The following is a 14,057-nucleotide window of genomic DNA, read 5'->3' on the forward strand; positions in this document are numbered from 1 at the left end:
AGTATTGTTTTTCTGCAAGGCTGTTTCCACCTTACTGGAGACTATCCATATCCCCATTTGGATGTATGGATAGTATAACAGACAAAAATATATATAAAAATAGATGAGGTGTAATGTACATTTAAATGAATCGTAAATTGAATACTGTGTTGAGCAAAGTGCATACAAATGTACAATAAAAATGTGCAGGGCATTGCCGTACAGAAACAGTGGAAATTAATTTCTTCAAGCATTTCTTAAAGGACATGAAGAAAGATCTGAACCTGAAAATCCTGTTGCAATTTCTCCCCCTACCTGAGATCTGACAGTCAAGAAACGTAGTATTTATTACATCAGCCCAAATTCCTGCTCTATTGCAACAAAACAAAAACAATTCAGGAAGTTTTAATGGAAGAATCTATAACAAGAATCCCAAGTTTACCAATCTTCCAAAAGTTTGCATGCCAGAGATTTGTGGTGTCATCCACTGACCTGTTTGAGCAGTAGACAAACTGGAAGTAGTTTCTGGGAATACTATCCCATGCTTAATTACATCATTTCCGATAGTTTCCCAGGAGGAAGTGACAAGCAGTGAGGATGAGGGCTTAGGAAATTCTAACGAATTGACAATAGCGTTGAGACATGTCCAATCGATACACCCACACACAATTCACATATTTCTAGACTGGTGAGAAGGTTGATGACTCTTCAGAGATTTTCTCTGAAAGTTTTGAGTCCAGCGCTGGAAGCTTGTGATGAAAGAGGACCTCAAGATATATAAGATGGAGAATCAGGAACATTTGCAGAAGCCGTGGCACAGACGTCGACCTCTGACAAGGGCACCCAACTCTAAAACACTGCCAGCAAAGACTTTGTGTTTGACACCGAGGAGATACAAGTAAGACTTTATACGATTGAGAAAATGAATGGATTACTTGAGAGTTCGCTTGTGATTTCATTGCTGTCAGTGTATGAGCTTTCTGGTTTTGTTTTACAGTGCATTCTATGATATATGCCTTCCTAATGACACTGTGTGTGAGGTCTGGCAGCCTTGCACCCATTGCACTCACATGGAGTCCAACATTACAACATTGCAACATTACAAGGCTGGGGGTTGACAGGATAAAACATTTTTTGACCATTGAAAGTGTAAGTGCAAGTGTCATTAATATCAGTCTATTATGAGTTAATTTCTTAATCTAATGATAATTCCATTTGTATATTTAGTTGGTCATCTCTACAGAAAAAGGCAGTAGAAAGGTAAGTTACTGGCGGACATTTGACTTTTAACAGCTTCTTTTAGCTAGTGCTTATAGCCACTGTACTGTATCTGACAAGATATGCATTTGTTCTTTTCTCAGTCAAAGTGTGAAGTTTTACAGGAACTTGATGATTACTGTAACTGCGAGGAGGTGTTTCAAAAAGATGGCGATAAAATCAGGAAGGAAATTAAAGGCCTAATTGATAACTTACAGGTAATGAAAAGTGTTAAAGATGAATGAACTACATTTGCAAATTACACAAGATGAGTCGCAACATATCTTTGTATTCGCAGATGCTCACACGCTCAAAAGATGAAAAAACATGCAATTTATCAAATCCCTCGTGCTCCTCGAAAATTCAACAACTCTCTTCGTGGGAAAAATATAGAGATTTTAAGAAGCTCATTGGGGAGTGTTTACAAATAATACAACATGTGTGTCCTAAAGTGTTTTAAAAAGTACTGGAAATATCCTGCCACTTTTATATTTATACATTTTTATTTATCATTTAATATGTTTTTATATGATATGTTTTCACACATTGTTTGTGCCCGTGACCTCTGGTATAAATTGGAAATATGTATTTTTTTATTGTGATAAATGTATGTCAATAAAAAATGTTTTACATTTTAATATTTACAGTAGTGTTTCGTCAAATGTTTCAAAATGCTACAAGACACAAAGACAGCTAATGAATTTTAAATCAAGAGTTTATTTTTCCATTTCATGAAGCGGTTTCCATTTCCCTGTTAATGGAACAGCGATTAAATGACAATTATGGTATCAACTGCATGAATAACAAAATACTACAAAATTCAAAATGTCTTTTTCAAGAAATAGGAAATAAATAGAATCTAAATGACAAATAGAAAGAACAGGATTTTCATTCTTGTATAAAGCTCCTTTAGTGGAATGATTTTCAATAATAATAATAAAAAAAAAGCTAACATTAAAATAAGACTCAGATGGATGAGGGAAACAATGACCAAAAGGATGAATACATGAAATAAACAGGTTATGAACATGAACATTCCCCCCAAAACTCGACACATTAGGATGGAATTCCACTTAATCGCTCTGTTCTTAACAACAATTGATCCACAACCGATCCTGAAACTCAAAAAAGCCTTTCTTTTTTTGGGCTCTGATTAATTACAGATGCTGTTGCCAAACGTTTTCAGCATCCATCTGATAAGCGAAGTATGATAACTGGACACCTGATAAAGATGTTTGGTCTTAATAAGTAATAAATGGCCCCCAATAAATAGTAGCTGGTTAGACTCAGGACACTAGAGGCATATTAAAGGATAAAGGCAGGAAAAAACAACATTCCCTGCCATACAGGCACAGCAATAAAAATAAAGCAGTCACACTGAAAACATTTTAAAAAATCCCCAACGTAATTTGGAAAGTTATGATTCAACGTGAGTGTGAGAGTTCCAAAACCCCAACCCCCTATATGAATGAAATGTGAGCGCATGCTATGAAACTTGTATGACCGGTTTTCAATACTCATGGTATAGCTGGCATACCCAAATAAAAGATCTTCAAAAATGCAATGCGATGACAAGGAAGTGTTTCGGGTAAGATAATGAAAGGTTTGGGTTTTTTTGTACTGTCACGTCACTTTGACTGGGGAAATTTGAGGAAATTACAATGAACGGCATGCGAAAATATTAAGTGACTTTGTGACTTGATAAAACAAATAAACATAAAACGCCTGAACATAAGAATATTGTATGCGGGTAAAAATGTGTATTTTACCCCAAGCACAAGTGAAGTAACGTTGGAACATAGTGAAAAAATCATAAATTCCTTCCTTTCTGGGATATTTACTTTTTCAGCCTGCTTTGACTTAAAACATTTTAACTAAATGTTTAGGGGTGATGTTTTTAAGGCCCAACAAACATATTTTAATACATGTGGCGGCAGTATGTGGTTAAAATATCATTTATCATGAAAAATTAAGTCTTTGATGGACAATTGCGATGCTTTTGGGCTGTTTTAACTACATTTCTTTAGGGAAAGTGTGTCATTTCTGTGCCAATAGAAGCCCAAGATAAAGTCTCCACTGTCTTTCATAGGTCAGTCAAATGGATAGTCCTGCTAAATTCATGCGGTTGAGCCAATGTTTTTATGTCTCGCCCCGGTTGGGCTGATTAAGCAAACGTGGCATTTCCGTTTGGTATCGCTAGTAATACAAAAATTACACAAATAAACTTTAAAAAGCAACTAATTAAAAGAAAAACTCAAATTAAAATTGTATTAAAATTTGAGGCTAAAATGAATATATACGTATGTGCATTTTTAACTTATTTTCAAAAAATAAATAACAAAAATAAAAACTGAAAGTACAATGCAAAACCAGTGACACATGGGGAAGGCTGAAGTAGTTGGTCATGAGCACAAATCATTTGCCATTTTTTAAGACTGAATTAAAATTTTCTCTCTCTGTCTGTCGCTAGCTTTTCCCAGCATTCATTTATCTGTGATTGTCCTGGTCCAGCTCTACCTTTTACAGAGCACCTAAAAGGACATGGTGATAAAAAAAATAAAAGATTCTCAAAAGTTTTGGGAGGAAACGCTAAGGTTTTTGCAAACGAATGAAAAGATTCTTAAAGGAACACAAACTTGACATCAAGATTTTGACCCCAAAAGCATTGACATAATTTTTCTTCCCATCTTTTTTCCTTCACCGTGTCCTTTTAGTGGCTCCGTAACTGTTCCTTCGTACTTCTCTGTTTTTCACTCTGAGCATCAAATTCATTCTACATTAGATCCGTACACTGCTTCTGTACATCAGCCGTCTGCCTCTGACTCTCACACACACACAAACACACACACACACACACACACACACACACACACACACACACACACACACACACACACACACACACACACACACACACACACACACACACACACACACACACACACACACACACACACACACAAGACTCACATCCACACTCCTTCCTTCTAATCCCAGAAGATATTGGTTATGTCTGAGTCCAGGCTGAAGATCCAGACCAGCAATGGGGCAGAGATGAGCACAAATGACCAGGATACACCCCTAAATGCCTGCTGCAGTTTGCCAATCACCCCCCTGGCCACATTTCCGTCCTCCTCCAGCAACTCGTTGCCAGGCTCAATGTAGTTTCTGGCCAAGAACTTCAGGGCTTCATCCATCAAAATAACAGGCAGAGACATCTTCAGAACAGTCACCCACTGAGGCCAAGATAATGGTCTGATCTGAAATATGAACTACAGAGACAAACAATAACAGGCATGGCTTTAACTTACAGGAATAGTTCAGTTTACACTAATGTCCATTCCAAACTGACTGACTTTCTATCTTCTGTGGAGCCTAAGTTAATCATAGAACAATTGACATCAATGGTCTCTACGATCAACTTAGGCTTACGATGCTTTTGGGAAACGCAGCCCAGTTTGATTTGTGAACAAATCATTCAGGTTTTTGAGAACTGAAGCATTGAATTAGATTCATTGAAAAGATTCAACTCAAAAGAATACTTTTTTCATTATCAACACAAGGAGCGATAGGGCGGATGTCAAGATTTTTAATAAATAGCATCTTAAATTTATGATATATACGGCATTCTAGAGACTTTCATGGTGCCTTTTACCATTTTGAAGCTTGATGGCACAAGTCCTAATTCACTTTATAGTGACCAAGATAGTCTTCAAAAGATAGAAGAATAAAATGCACCTTTTGTGTCCCACCAAAGAAAGAAAGTCATACAGGTTATTGGAGCGACATGAGAAATGCATTGTTCAAAAGTTTATGGTCCGTAAGATTTGTTCAAAGAATTTAATACTAAAAGTGATAGTAAAGACATCATTTTACAAAACACTTCCATTTCAAAGAAACGCTGTTCTTTTGAAATTTATATTTCTCAAAGAATCCTGAAAAAAATATAATTGTGTTTACTTGAGCACCAAATCAGAATATTGGACTGATTTCTTAAGGTAATCATATAAATATATTAAAAGATTTTTTAATTGTAACAAGAGTTCACAATATATAACTGTTTTACTGTATTTATGATCAAATAAACGCAGCATTGGTGAGAAAAATAGACCTCTTTTAAAAACCGCACTGAGCCCAAACTTTTGTACGATAGTTTAAATGACACAATTTTTAATTTTCATTCTTAAAGATGACATAATTTCCTTAACATTGCATAATAAAGTCACAAATATTCCTGAAATAAGTCTGAGAGGGGGTTATAATTTACTGTTATTTCTCAGGGAAGCCTTTCATCATCAGTGAAATAAGCAGCAATCTCCATAATTTCCTAGATTCATTAGGCAGGCAACCACTTGTATTGTGGCTTACTGACAGACAGGCATACACAAGTCCAACCTATCAAACTCACACATTCCTCTTTAATTATGCTCAGGGCAGGCATTTTTCTGAGATACTTCTGCATCATCTTTTAAAATCTCTGGCACACAGAATCTTACTTACAGGAAGAGGGTCCACATATAAGATGAGGAAGTGTAGGGCCATGGAGAGACAGATGGCTCCCACCAGCCAGGGGTTTGACCACGGTGGCATCTTGAGTAGAGACTGATTTTCGGACAAACTGAAACACACATACACACAAAGACAATAAGAGCAGTCCATGCTCCCCTGTCTTAAAACCAAACATAGGTAGAATGATCTGCCCTTTTCAGTATTATTACTGTTCAGAAAGATATTATAATATTACTTCAAAGTATAAATCATATTTATGACATTTAGTTTAATCTATTATGTATTAAATATACAACACATATAAAAATAACAAACACGTTTACACCGATTCTTTAGTACTGGGATAATTCAGGCAACAAAGGAAAAAGTTTTTGTAACAAAGAAATATTTTGGATTAATCTGTTCAGTCCCCCGTTTCTACCATGTACTCAGAAAAGCCCTTTTGTTCTTTGCTTTAGAAACAAAAACAATGTGTCAAATACACTACCATTCAAAAGTTCGGGGTCAGTAAAAAAAAAAATGTTTTTGAAGACTGAATTTATTGGATCAAAAATACAGTAAAAAAATATATATCGTGAAAGAACTATTTTTTAAACTGAATATACATTCAAATGTCATTTATTCCTGTGATGGCAAAGCTGAATTTTCAGCATCATTACTCCAGTCTTCAGTGTCACATGATCCTTCAGAGATCATTCTAATATGCTGATTTGCTGCTCAAGAAACATTTCTTATTAGTATCAATGTTGAAAACATGTTGTGCTGGTTAATATTTTTTGAAAACCGTGATACATGTTTTTTTAAAAGGATTTTTTGAATAGAGTGTTCAAAAGGAAAGCATTTATTAAAAAAAATATAATTTTTTGTAACAATATAAAAATCCTGTTTAATTAATTTAATGTGTCCTTGCTGAATGTGTTGTATGTCTGTCTGTGTTCCCCCTGTCTTTGTGCTTTTGGTTCAGTCCTGTTCAGTTTTCCCGCTCCTCGTTTGTGTTCATGTATACCACGCCCCCTTGTTATCTTGTTTAGCTTGTTTGGCCTTGTATTTAAGCCCTGTGTTTCAGTCCAGTCTTTGTGAGTTCTTGTTGTTGTAACATTGATGTTGGTGGTTCTGTTCCTGAGTCTTGTGCCCTCGCCAGAGTCTTTATGTAGTTTGAGTTTATTAAATAAAGTGTGCTGCAATTGGATCCTGCTTCCTCCTTGCTTCCACCTCATCATAACAGAAGAACTCACCAAACATGGATCCAGCAGCAGTCAGCAACCAGGCACTAAGAAGATTTCTTGCCTCAATGTTTCAAGATGGCCAGCCGATCGAGAGGTACGTGAGGGACTTTTTGAACTGCTGCCATCTGGGATCTTTTGAAGACTCTGAGCTCATGGACCTGTTCTGGAGCGGGTTGGATGTGGATATTGCCAGGCTGATGCCGGATAACTATACTGGCTGGACCCTAGAGGGATATATTGACCTGGCCCTTTACTTAGGTGGTTCGGCATTTACTGTGGGCTTGGCTGATGAAGCACCCTGCCAGCTCACAGTCCAGCCAGAGCTTCACGTCAGCCACGTCCAGCCAGAGCTTCACGTCAGCCACGTCCAGCCAGAGCTTCACGTCAGCCACGTCCAGCCAGAGCTTCACGTCAGCCACGTCCAGCCAGAGCTTCACGTCAGCCACGTCCAGCCAGAGCTTCACGTCAGCCACGTCCAGCCAGAGCTTCACGTCAGCCACGTCCAGCCAGAGCTTCACGTCAGCCACGTCCAGCCAGAGCTTCACGTCAGCCACGTCCAGCCAGAGCTTCACGTCAGCCACGTCCAGCCAGAGCTTCACGTCAGCCACGTCCAGCCAGAGCTTAACGTCAGCCACGTCCAGCCAGAGCTTCACGTCAGCCACGTCCAGCCAGAGACCGTTCACGTCACGTCTGCCCAGCCAGAGACCGTTCACGCAACGCATGCGCCGCCTGAGCCCTTAGTGACCGCAACACTGGCCATTATGGCCACAGCCATGTGGTGTGTGTGGGCTACGCACACACTTGAGCCGGTGCCCGCTGATCCTGCGCCAGAGCCCGCTGATCCTGCACCAGAGCCCGCTGATCCTGCGCCAGAGCCCGCTGATCCTGCGCCAGAGCCCGCTGATCCTGCGCCAGAGCCCGCTGATCCTGCGCCAGAGCCCGCTGATCCTGCGCCAGAGCCCGCTGATCCTGCGCCAGAGCCCGCTGATCCTGCGCCAGAGCCCGCTGATCCTGCGCCAGAGCCCGCTGATCCTGCGCCAGAGCCCGCTGATCCTGCGCCGGAGCCCGCTGATCCTGCGCCGGAGCCCGCTGATCCTGCGCCAGAGCCCGCTGATCCTGCGCCAGAGCCCGCTGATCCTGCGCCAGAGCCCGCTGATCCTGCGCCAGAGCCCGCTGATCCTGCGCCAGAGCCCGCTGATCCTGCGCCAGAGCCCGCTGATCCTGCGCCAGAGCCCGCTGATCCTGCGCCAGAGCCCGCTGATCCTGCGCCAGAGCCCGCTGATCCTGCGCCAGAGCCCGCTGATCCTGCGCCAGAGCCCGCTGATCCTGCGCCAGAGCCCGCTGATCCTGCGCCAGAGCCCGCTGATCCTGCGCCAGAGCCCGCTGATCCTGCGCCAGAGCCCGCTGATCCTGCGCCAGAGCCCGCTGATCCTGCGCCAGAGCCCGCTGATCCTGCGCCAGAGCCCGCTGATCCTGCGCCAGAGCCCGCTGATCCTGCGCCAGAGCCCGCTGATCCTGCGCCAGAGCCCGCTGATCCTGCTGATGACCCCATGGCTGCCCCCAAGAAAATTTTGGGGGGGGGCAGTAGGATCCTGGACGGGACTGTGAAAGCCGCACCGCCGTGGCCGCCCGAAGGGTCTTCACCGCCGTGGCCGCCCGAGGGGTCTTCGCCGCCGTGGCCGCCCGAAGGGTCTTCGCCGCCGTGGCCGCCCGAGGGGTCTTCGCCGCCGTGGCCGCCCGAGGGGTCTTTGCCGCCGTGGCCGCCTGAGGGGTCTTCGCCGCCGTGGCTGCCGGAAGGGTCTTCGCCGCCGTGGCCGCCCGAACTACCTAGTCCAGCCTGGTCGCCTGCGCAGCCTGCTCCACCCTGGACGCCCGAGGGTCCGACAGCTCCGCCCTGGACGCCCGAGGGTCCGACAGCTCCGCCCTGGACGCCCGAGGGTCCGAAAGCTCCGCCCTGGACGCCCGAGGGTCCGACAGCTTCGCCCTGGATGCCCGAGGGTCCACAGCCTGCTCCGCCCTGGTCATGCCCACAGCCTGCTCCGCCGTGGCCTCGCCCTCAGCCTGCTCCGTCGTGGACACGCCCACAGCCTGCTCCGCCCTGGCAGTCTGTTCGTCCAGCTCCGCCCATGTTCCATGGCCCAGGTCCGCCATCGCAAGACCCCGGTCCCGTTCCCTGCACGGACCTGGCCCGCCATCCCTCCCCCGGGACCGCCTCCGCTCCACCACCCTCCCGAACTATGTCTCTAGTTTTGATGGGCGTCGGGAGCCGCCCATAGAGGGGGGGCTATGTTGTATGTCTGTCTGTGTTCCCACTGTCTTTGTGCTTTTGGTTCAGTCCTGTTCAGTTTTCCCGCTCCTCGTTTGTGTTCATGTATACCACGCCCCCTTGTTATCTTGTTTAGCTTGTTTGGCCTTGTATTTAAGCCCTGTGTTTCAGTCCAGTCTTTGTGAGTTCTTGTTGTTGTAACATTGATGTTGGTGGTTCTGTTCCTGAGTCTTGTGCCCTAGCCAGAGTCTTTATGTAGTTTGAGTTTATTAAATAAAGTGTGCTGCAATTGGATCCTGCTTCCTCCTTGCTTCCACCTCATCATAACAGAATGAAAGTATTAATTTCTTTAAAAAAAATCTTACTGTCCCCAAACTTTTGAATGGTAGTGTATATATTATATACTTTATAAGTGATGCGTCATCATTTTGATGAAATAAAGAGAAAATCAAATTAAATTGTATATTTGCATTAAGAATACTTTAGCATAATAGTAGGTATAGTTGTAAGATGTGTTGTAAGATGAATTGTCTATTCTCCCCATAAAAACATCCAGTAGTGAATTTATGTCATGACAGCATTTCTTAAAAATCACATACCTGTTGAGGGCATTGCACATCTCTATAGTGACCAGCACAGACAGGGCCATAGTCATGGGGTATGGAGACTCGAACACGGAGCACTGCACTCCTGCAAACTCAGCATGACCTTCACTGCACTGCAGATAGTGGGACTATAGAAAAAACAAAAGAGAAGATGTATTTACAAAACTGTCTTGCTTGGTCAAAAATGATATTTTATCCTTATCCTCTCCTCCTGTACCTGTAACAAATCCTTCCCTCACGGGTCAGAATGACTCGAAGCCATAAAATTATACGTATTCACTTTTTTTTTTTCCAGAAAGCTTATATCATTTCATTTTTATAATTGTCCTACTTTTAATGCAATTGACCTATGGCTAAGCCATGCCCCCAAACGCGATGAGCCAATCACAGTGCGCATAGCTAAACCAATACACTCGGACATTCTCTGCTTCTACGTCCATTGAAATGCATTGCAATTAGTCAGTTTTCATTCGTTTTTATATGTTATTTCTTGTCATTTTAAAGGTGAACTATGCAGGTTTTTTACCTCAACCGAACAGCTTCGGAGTCATTGGAATGGTTATATTACTCTTTTCGGGTTGAATGGTGGTCGTTTCGCACCCCCCTATCGCATGTGAGCAGAAAAAACACACTTGCAATTTTGAGCCGGCGAGACGCCGGCCGCAGCATCAGTAAGTGTCGCGTGATATCAGGTCTCGCGATGTAACGAATTGCTTTATGGCAAAAAAGATCTGATAAAATAAGCATCAAACAGAAAAACACCGTATACCGTATTCATCAAACACCGTATACATGTGGTGTTCGAGGCGCACATACAATACAGACTGCCGACAGTTAAACAGGGCGCGCAGCTCTTAAAGGGGCCACACCTTATGGCTCGTTTCCACTGAGCGGTACGGTACGGTACGGTACAGTACAGTACGGTTCGGTAAACCATGATCCTGCTAGCGTTTCCACCGCCAACAGTACCCTTACTTGATAGGCGTGGTGTTTGCCGGAAAGAAGCGATCGACGTCATTTTCGCGCGAAGAAGAAAGCGACATAGTAAACAATATGGATGACATACTGCAGATCTTGTTCTTGCTTTCTCGGCATGTTTGTCACAAGAAACAAGCGCCGGCATTAGGCGTTTCTCAATACCAAGTAGCCTACGCAAAGTCCGACTCAGGAGAATGACTCCCGAGGACGTGAGTCCAGTAATTCTGCTAATGGAACAGCGCGTTCTTGAAAGCGCCACTCAGCTCGCTCTGCTACTCCGGTTATCTCTGTATGTACATTTTAGGCAACAATAAAACGAAATATGTTATAAAAACACCACTCTGCTTCTTTTCGATTTCATTTAAATACATTTTAAACATTATAAGCACACAAATGTGGTTCAGGCAACGCATATCCTATTGATTATATTCACTGTATTTATAACAAAACTAAATCCGAAGGGCGAGGAAAGGCTGTTCCAGGCGGGGTACTTGAGCGCCGAGCACCCGGTGATTGCTTGGAATGGATCTCAGTCAAATTATCATAAATCTATAAATAAACCACAGATTTGAGCTTTAAAAAACTACATTCTCGCCTGAAAAACTCTTAAAGGGGTCATAAAATGGTACATGCACTTTTTCAAGTTGATTGTACTGAAATGTGTGTTGGCAGTGCCTGTACACAACCATCATATAATGATAAAAATCCATCCAGTGTTTTTGTTTTAATCTCCTTATATGTTTTCCCCTGCCTCAAATCGAGCCGTTCGACCGTGTGACGTCACACGGTCGGACGCCCCTCCCGCGATTGTTGATTGACAGGCGCGTTTCAACACAGACCCGCGCTCGCTCACGAGGGAGCTGTCAATCATAGTCCAATCAAGGACCGGCGCGGTCATTATTGATATGCTGGAGCACTGTCTATGAGCAGAATGGCGTCTAAGCGATTGTGGTGTTCTGTTCTTGGGTGCAATAAGGAACACAGCAGTCATTTTGATGTTCCTAAATCCGAACCGCTGAAGACGCAGTGGCTGAGTTTTGTTTTCGAAGGGAATATTCCCAACGAGCAACGTCAATGCTCTCATGTTTGCGCAAATCATTTCTCAGCAGACTGCTTATAAACGAGGGTCAGTATAAAGCTGGTTTTGCTAAGAAGCTGCTCATGAAAAAATGATCGGTACCAGATATTCGTGTTCCTGCTGAACCTCTAGAACAACTGAAGTGAGTGTAACGTTTTATTAAACTTTATATTAATATTTATATCTTTGCAAATCGCTTCACGATGAATGAGTCTAAGGTTTACACTCAGGGTACATTACTGCATGTTTTCTATGTACGACGTTCTCCATATAATTCATAATCCCACGTTTATAATGAACAATGCGTTATGGTTATTGTGTTACAAACGTGTACGCACAGAACAGAGAGGCGGAGTGAGCAAAGCTCATTATCATTTAAAGGCATATGCACTGAAACGGCGTGCTGAAAACAGAGCTGTTTTTGACCAGGTAAAATAAGTGTTTTCTTACAATACTAATGAGAATTTTTAATTAGAGTATATTACAAACTTTTAATTTAGACCCTAAAGAATCATATTAGCTTGTACAAAAATGGCATTATATGACCCCTTTAAAACTACATTTCGTGACACAATAACAGTAGTATTATATTTCAACTGTATATTAAAAAATGGCGCTTCTAATGCCCTTGTATGACGATACTCTGTCAACCAATCAGCGTTCTGCAGTGAGTCTAGCTCCACCTTTTAGTACCGTACCACTGTGCTAGGTACCCTAACGGAAGGGTACCCAAAAAGTGGTACGGTACGGTTCGGCTTTTTGGTACCATTCAAAACTTTTGACAGTGGAAACGCAAATAATTGCGTACCGTACCGAACTGTACCGTACCGTACAGCTCAGTGGAAACGAGCCATTATTTCAACTCGTTACAGCTTCCATCCTACTGAACAGGTACCGGTGTACAGGGGGAGGGGATCAGGCCGTGAGTACAGAGCCATCTCTGCGTGAGTGCTATTTACGACAGTACAAGTACTCCACAGCGACTCTAGGGGTCGCTGTTTGACAAAAACGGAATTCCTGCATAGTGCACCTTTAAGTTTAAAATTGTCAAACGGTGTGCATGGGGTACATGCAACTCCGACACTAGGTATCCCGAGAGGCTGGGCGACGGTGTGTATTTCTTACCCTTTCCCAAGCCACATCTCAACCAAGATAAGTGTCTGCTGGTGTCTGGATTAAGTTATGCGGTAGACCACAACACCAACTAAACGTGGTTAAATTAAACAAGAATTAAACAAGGATGTCTACATCTATTCTAAGTCAACAACGTATTTGAACGTTGTCTTTAACATCTCTAACGTAACGTTAGGCTAACGTTTGCCTAACATTAGAAAACGTTGACGTTAGCTTCTAGCTGCGTTGTACATCATGTCACTTAGCTTCATTAACCTACATGTAAATAACCGAGATAACAAATGTTAGCAATGTTTGTGCTGAATGATTCATGTATATACTGCAGTACATGAACAATGCTGATCCTCTATCTTGTTGTCTGAGATGGTGATGGCAACGAGATGCGGTTTATCACGTTTACACTGTGACCTGTACATTTTTGCCTGGAGCTGAAGCTTTTCATCGACCTTCTCAACAATAAGATTATTAATATAACCCTCCAATGCATAGTTAAGGCCCTTTTGGTGACTTCGAGATGATATATAATCTTTCTGTCTCCAAAAATCATCAATTGCCTCCTGTGAAATGTACTGTGACAGCTGCCATAGCGCCTGTCACCGAATGTTGACTGTTTGGCGTGGCTTAGCCATAGCCCATAGGTCAATTGTTTTGGAGGCATTTTGTTATTTTATTTTCCTCTAAATTACTAGATTGTATCAATAATTTTAATATAAATAAGCACATTCACATTCTTTCACTTAAATACAAAATAACTCTCCATTACATGCAAAAACTTGTTAAAACAGCTCAAAAAGTCTCACATTGGGTGTATCTGCCGACCTCTTGTGGAGAAACAATAATATAACATGATATTTCATGACTCTTGCCACTAGATGGCCTTATAGCTCTATAGAGCGAATTAACTGTTCCCCTGGGTCCTAAAGTTATTTCTTCAGTTTCTTTCTTTAGTTTACATTCAGGTATATATTAGACATTATAAAATCAATTTTTGGTAAAGTTTTAGCATTTTTAGTTTAAATTTAGAG

At 42.3% G+C, this 14,057-nt stretch overlaps 1 protein-coding gene and 1 long non-coding RNA gene across 2 annotated transcripts in view; both read right to left on the reverse strand.

The window, feature by feature from the left end:
- Positions 1-1,933: 1,933 nt before the first annotated feature.
- Positions 1,934-2,939, reverse strand: LOC130076271 (uncharacterized). Its single transcript, XR_008805624.1, has 2 exons — positions 2,330-2,939; positions 1,934-2,283 (listed from the first exon to the last, which is right to left on the reverse strand). It is a non-coding gene; the product is annotated as an uncharacterized LOC130076271 (long non-coding RNA).
- Positions 2,940-4,203: 1,264 nt separating this feature from the next.
- The window catches only part of si:dkey-28b4.8 (sarcoplasmic/endoplasmic reticulum calcium ATPase 2), a 46,021-nt gene continuing 36,167 nt past the window's right edge, over positions 4,204-14,057 (reverse strand). The window contains exons 21-23 of the mRNA XM_056241293.1: positions 9,837-9,970; positions 5,737-5,854; positions 4,204-4,508 (exon numbers count right to left, since the gene is read on the reverse strand). Of these exons, the coding sequence (XP_056097268.1) occupies positions 4,224-4,508; positions 5,737-5,854; positions 9,837-9,970 (537 nt within the window). The 3' untranslated portion in view covers positions 4,204-4,223. The remainder of the gene's footprint in view (positions 4,509-5,736; positions 5,855-9,836; positions 9,971-14,057) is intronic.

The sequence above is a fragment of the Rhinichthys klamathensis genome, unplaced genomic scaffold (genome assembly GCF_029890125.1).
Source record: "Rhinichthys klamathensis goyatoka isolate OS25496 unplaced genomic scaffold, OSU_Roscu_1.1 h1tg000636l_1, whole genome shotgun sequence".
Classification (NCBI taxonomy): Eukaryota; Metazoa; Chordata; class Actinopteri; order Cypriniformes; family Leuciscidae; genus Rhinichthys; species Rhinichthys klamathensis.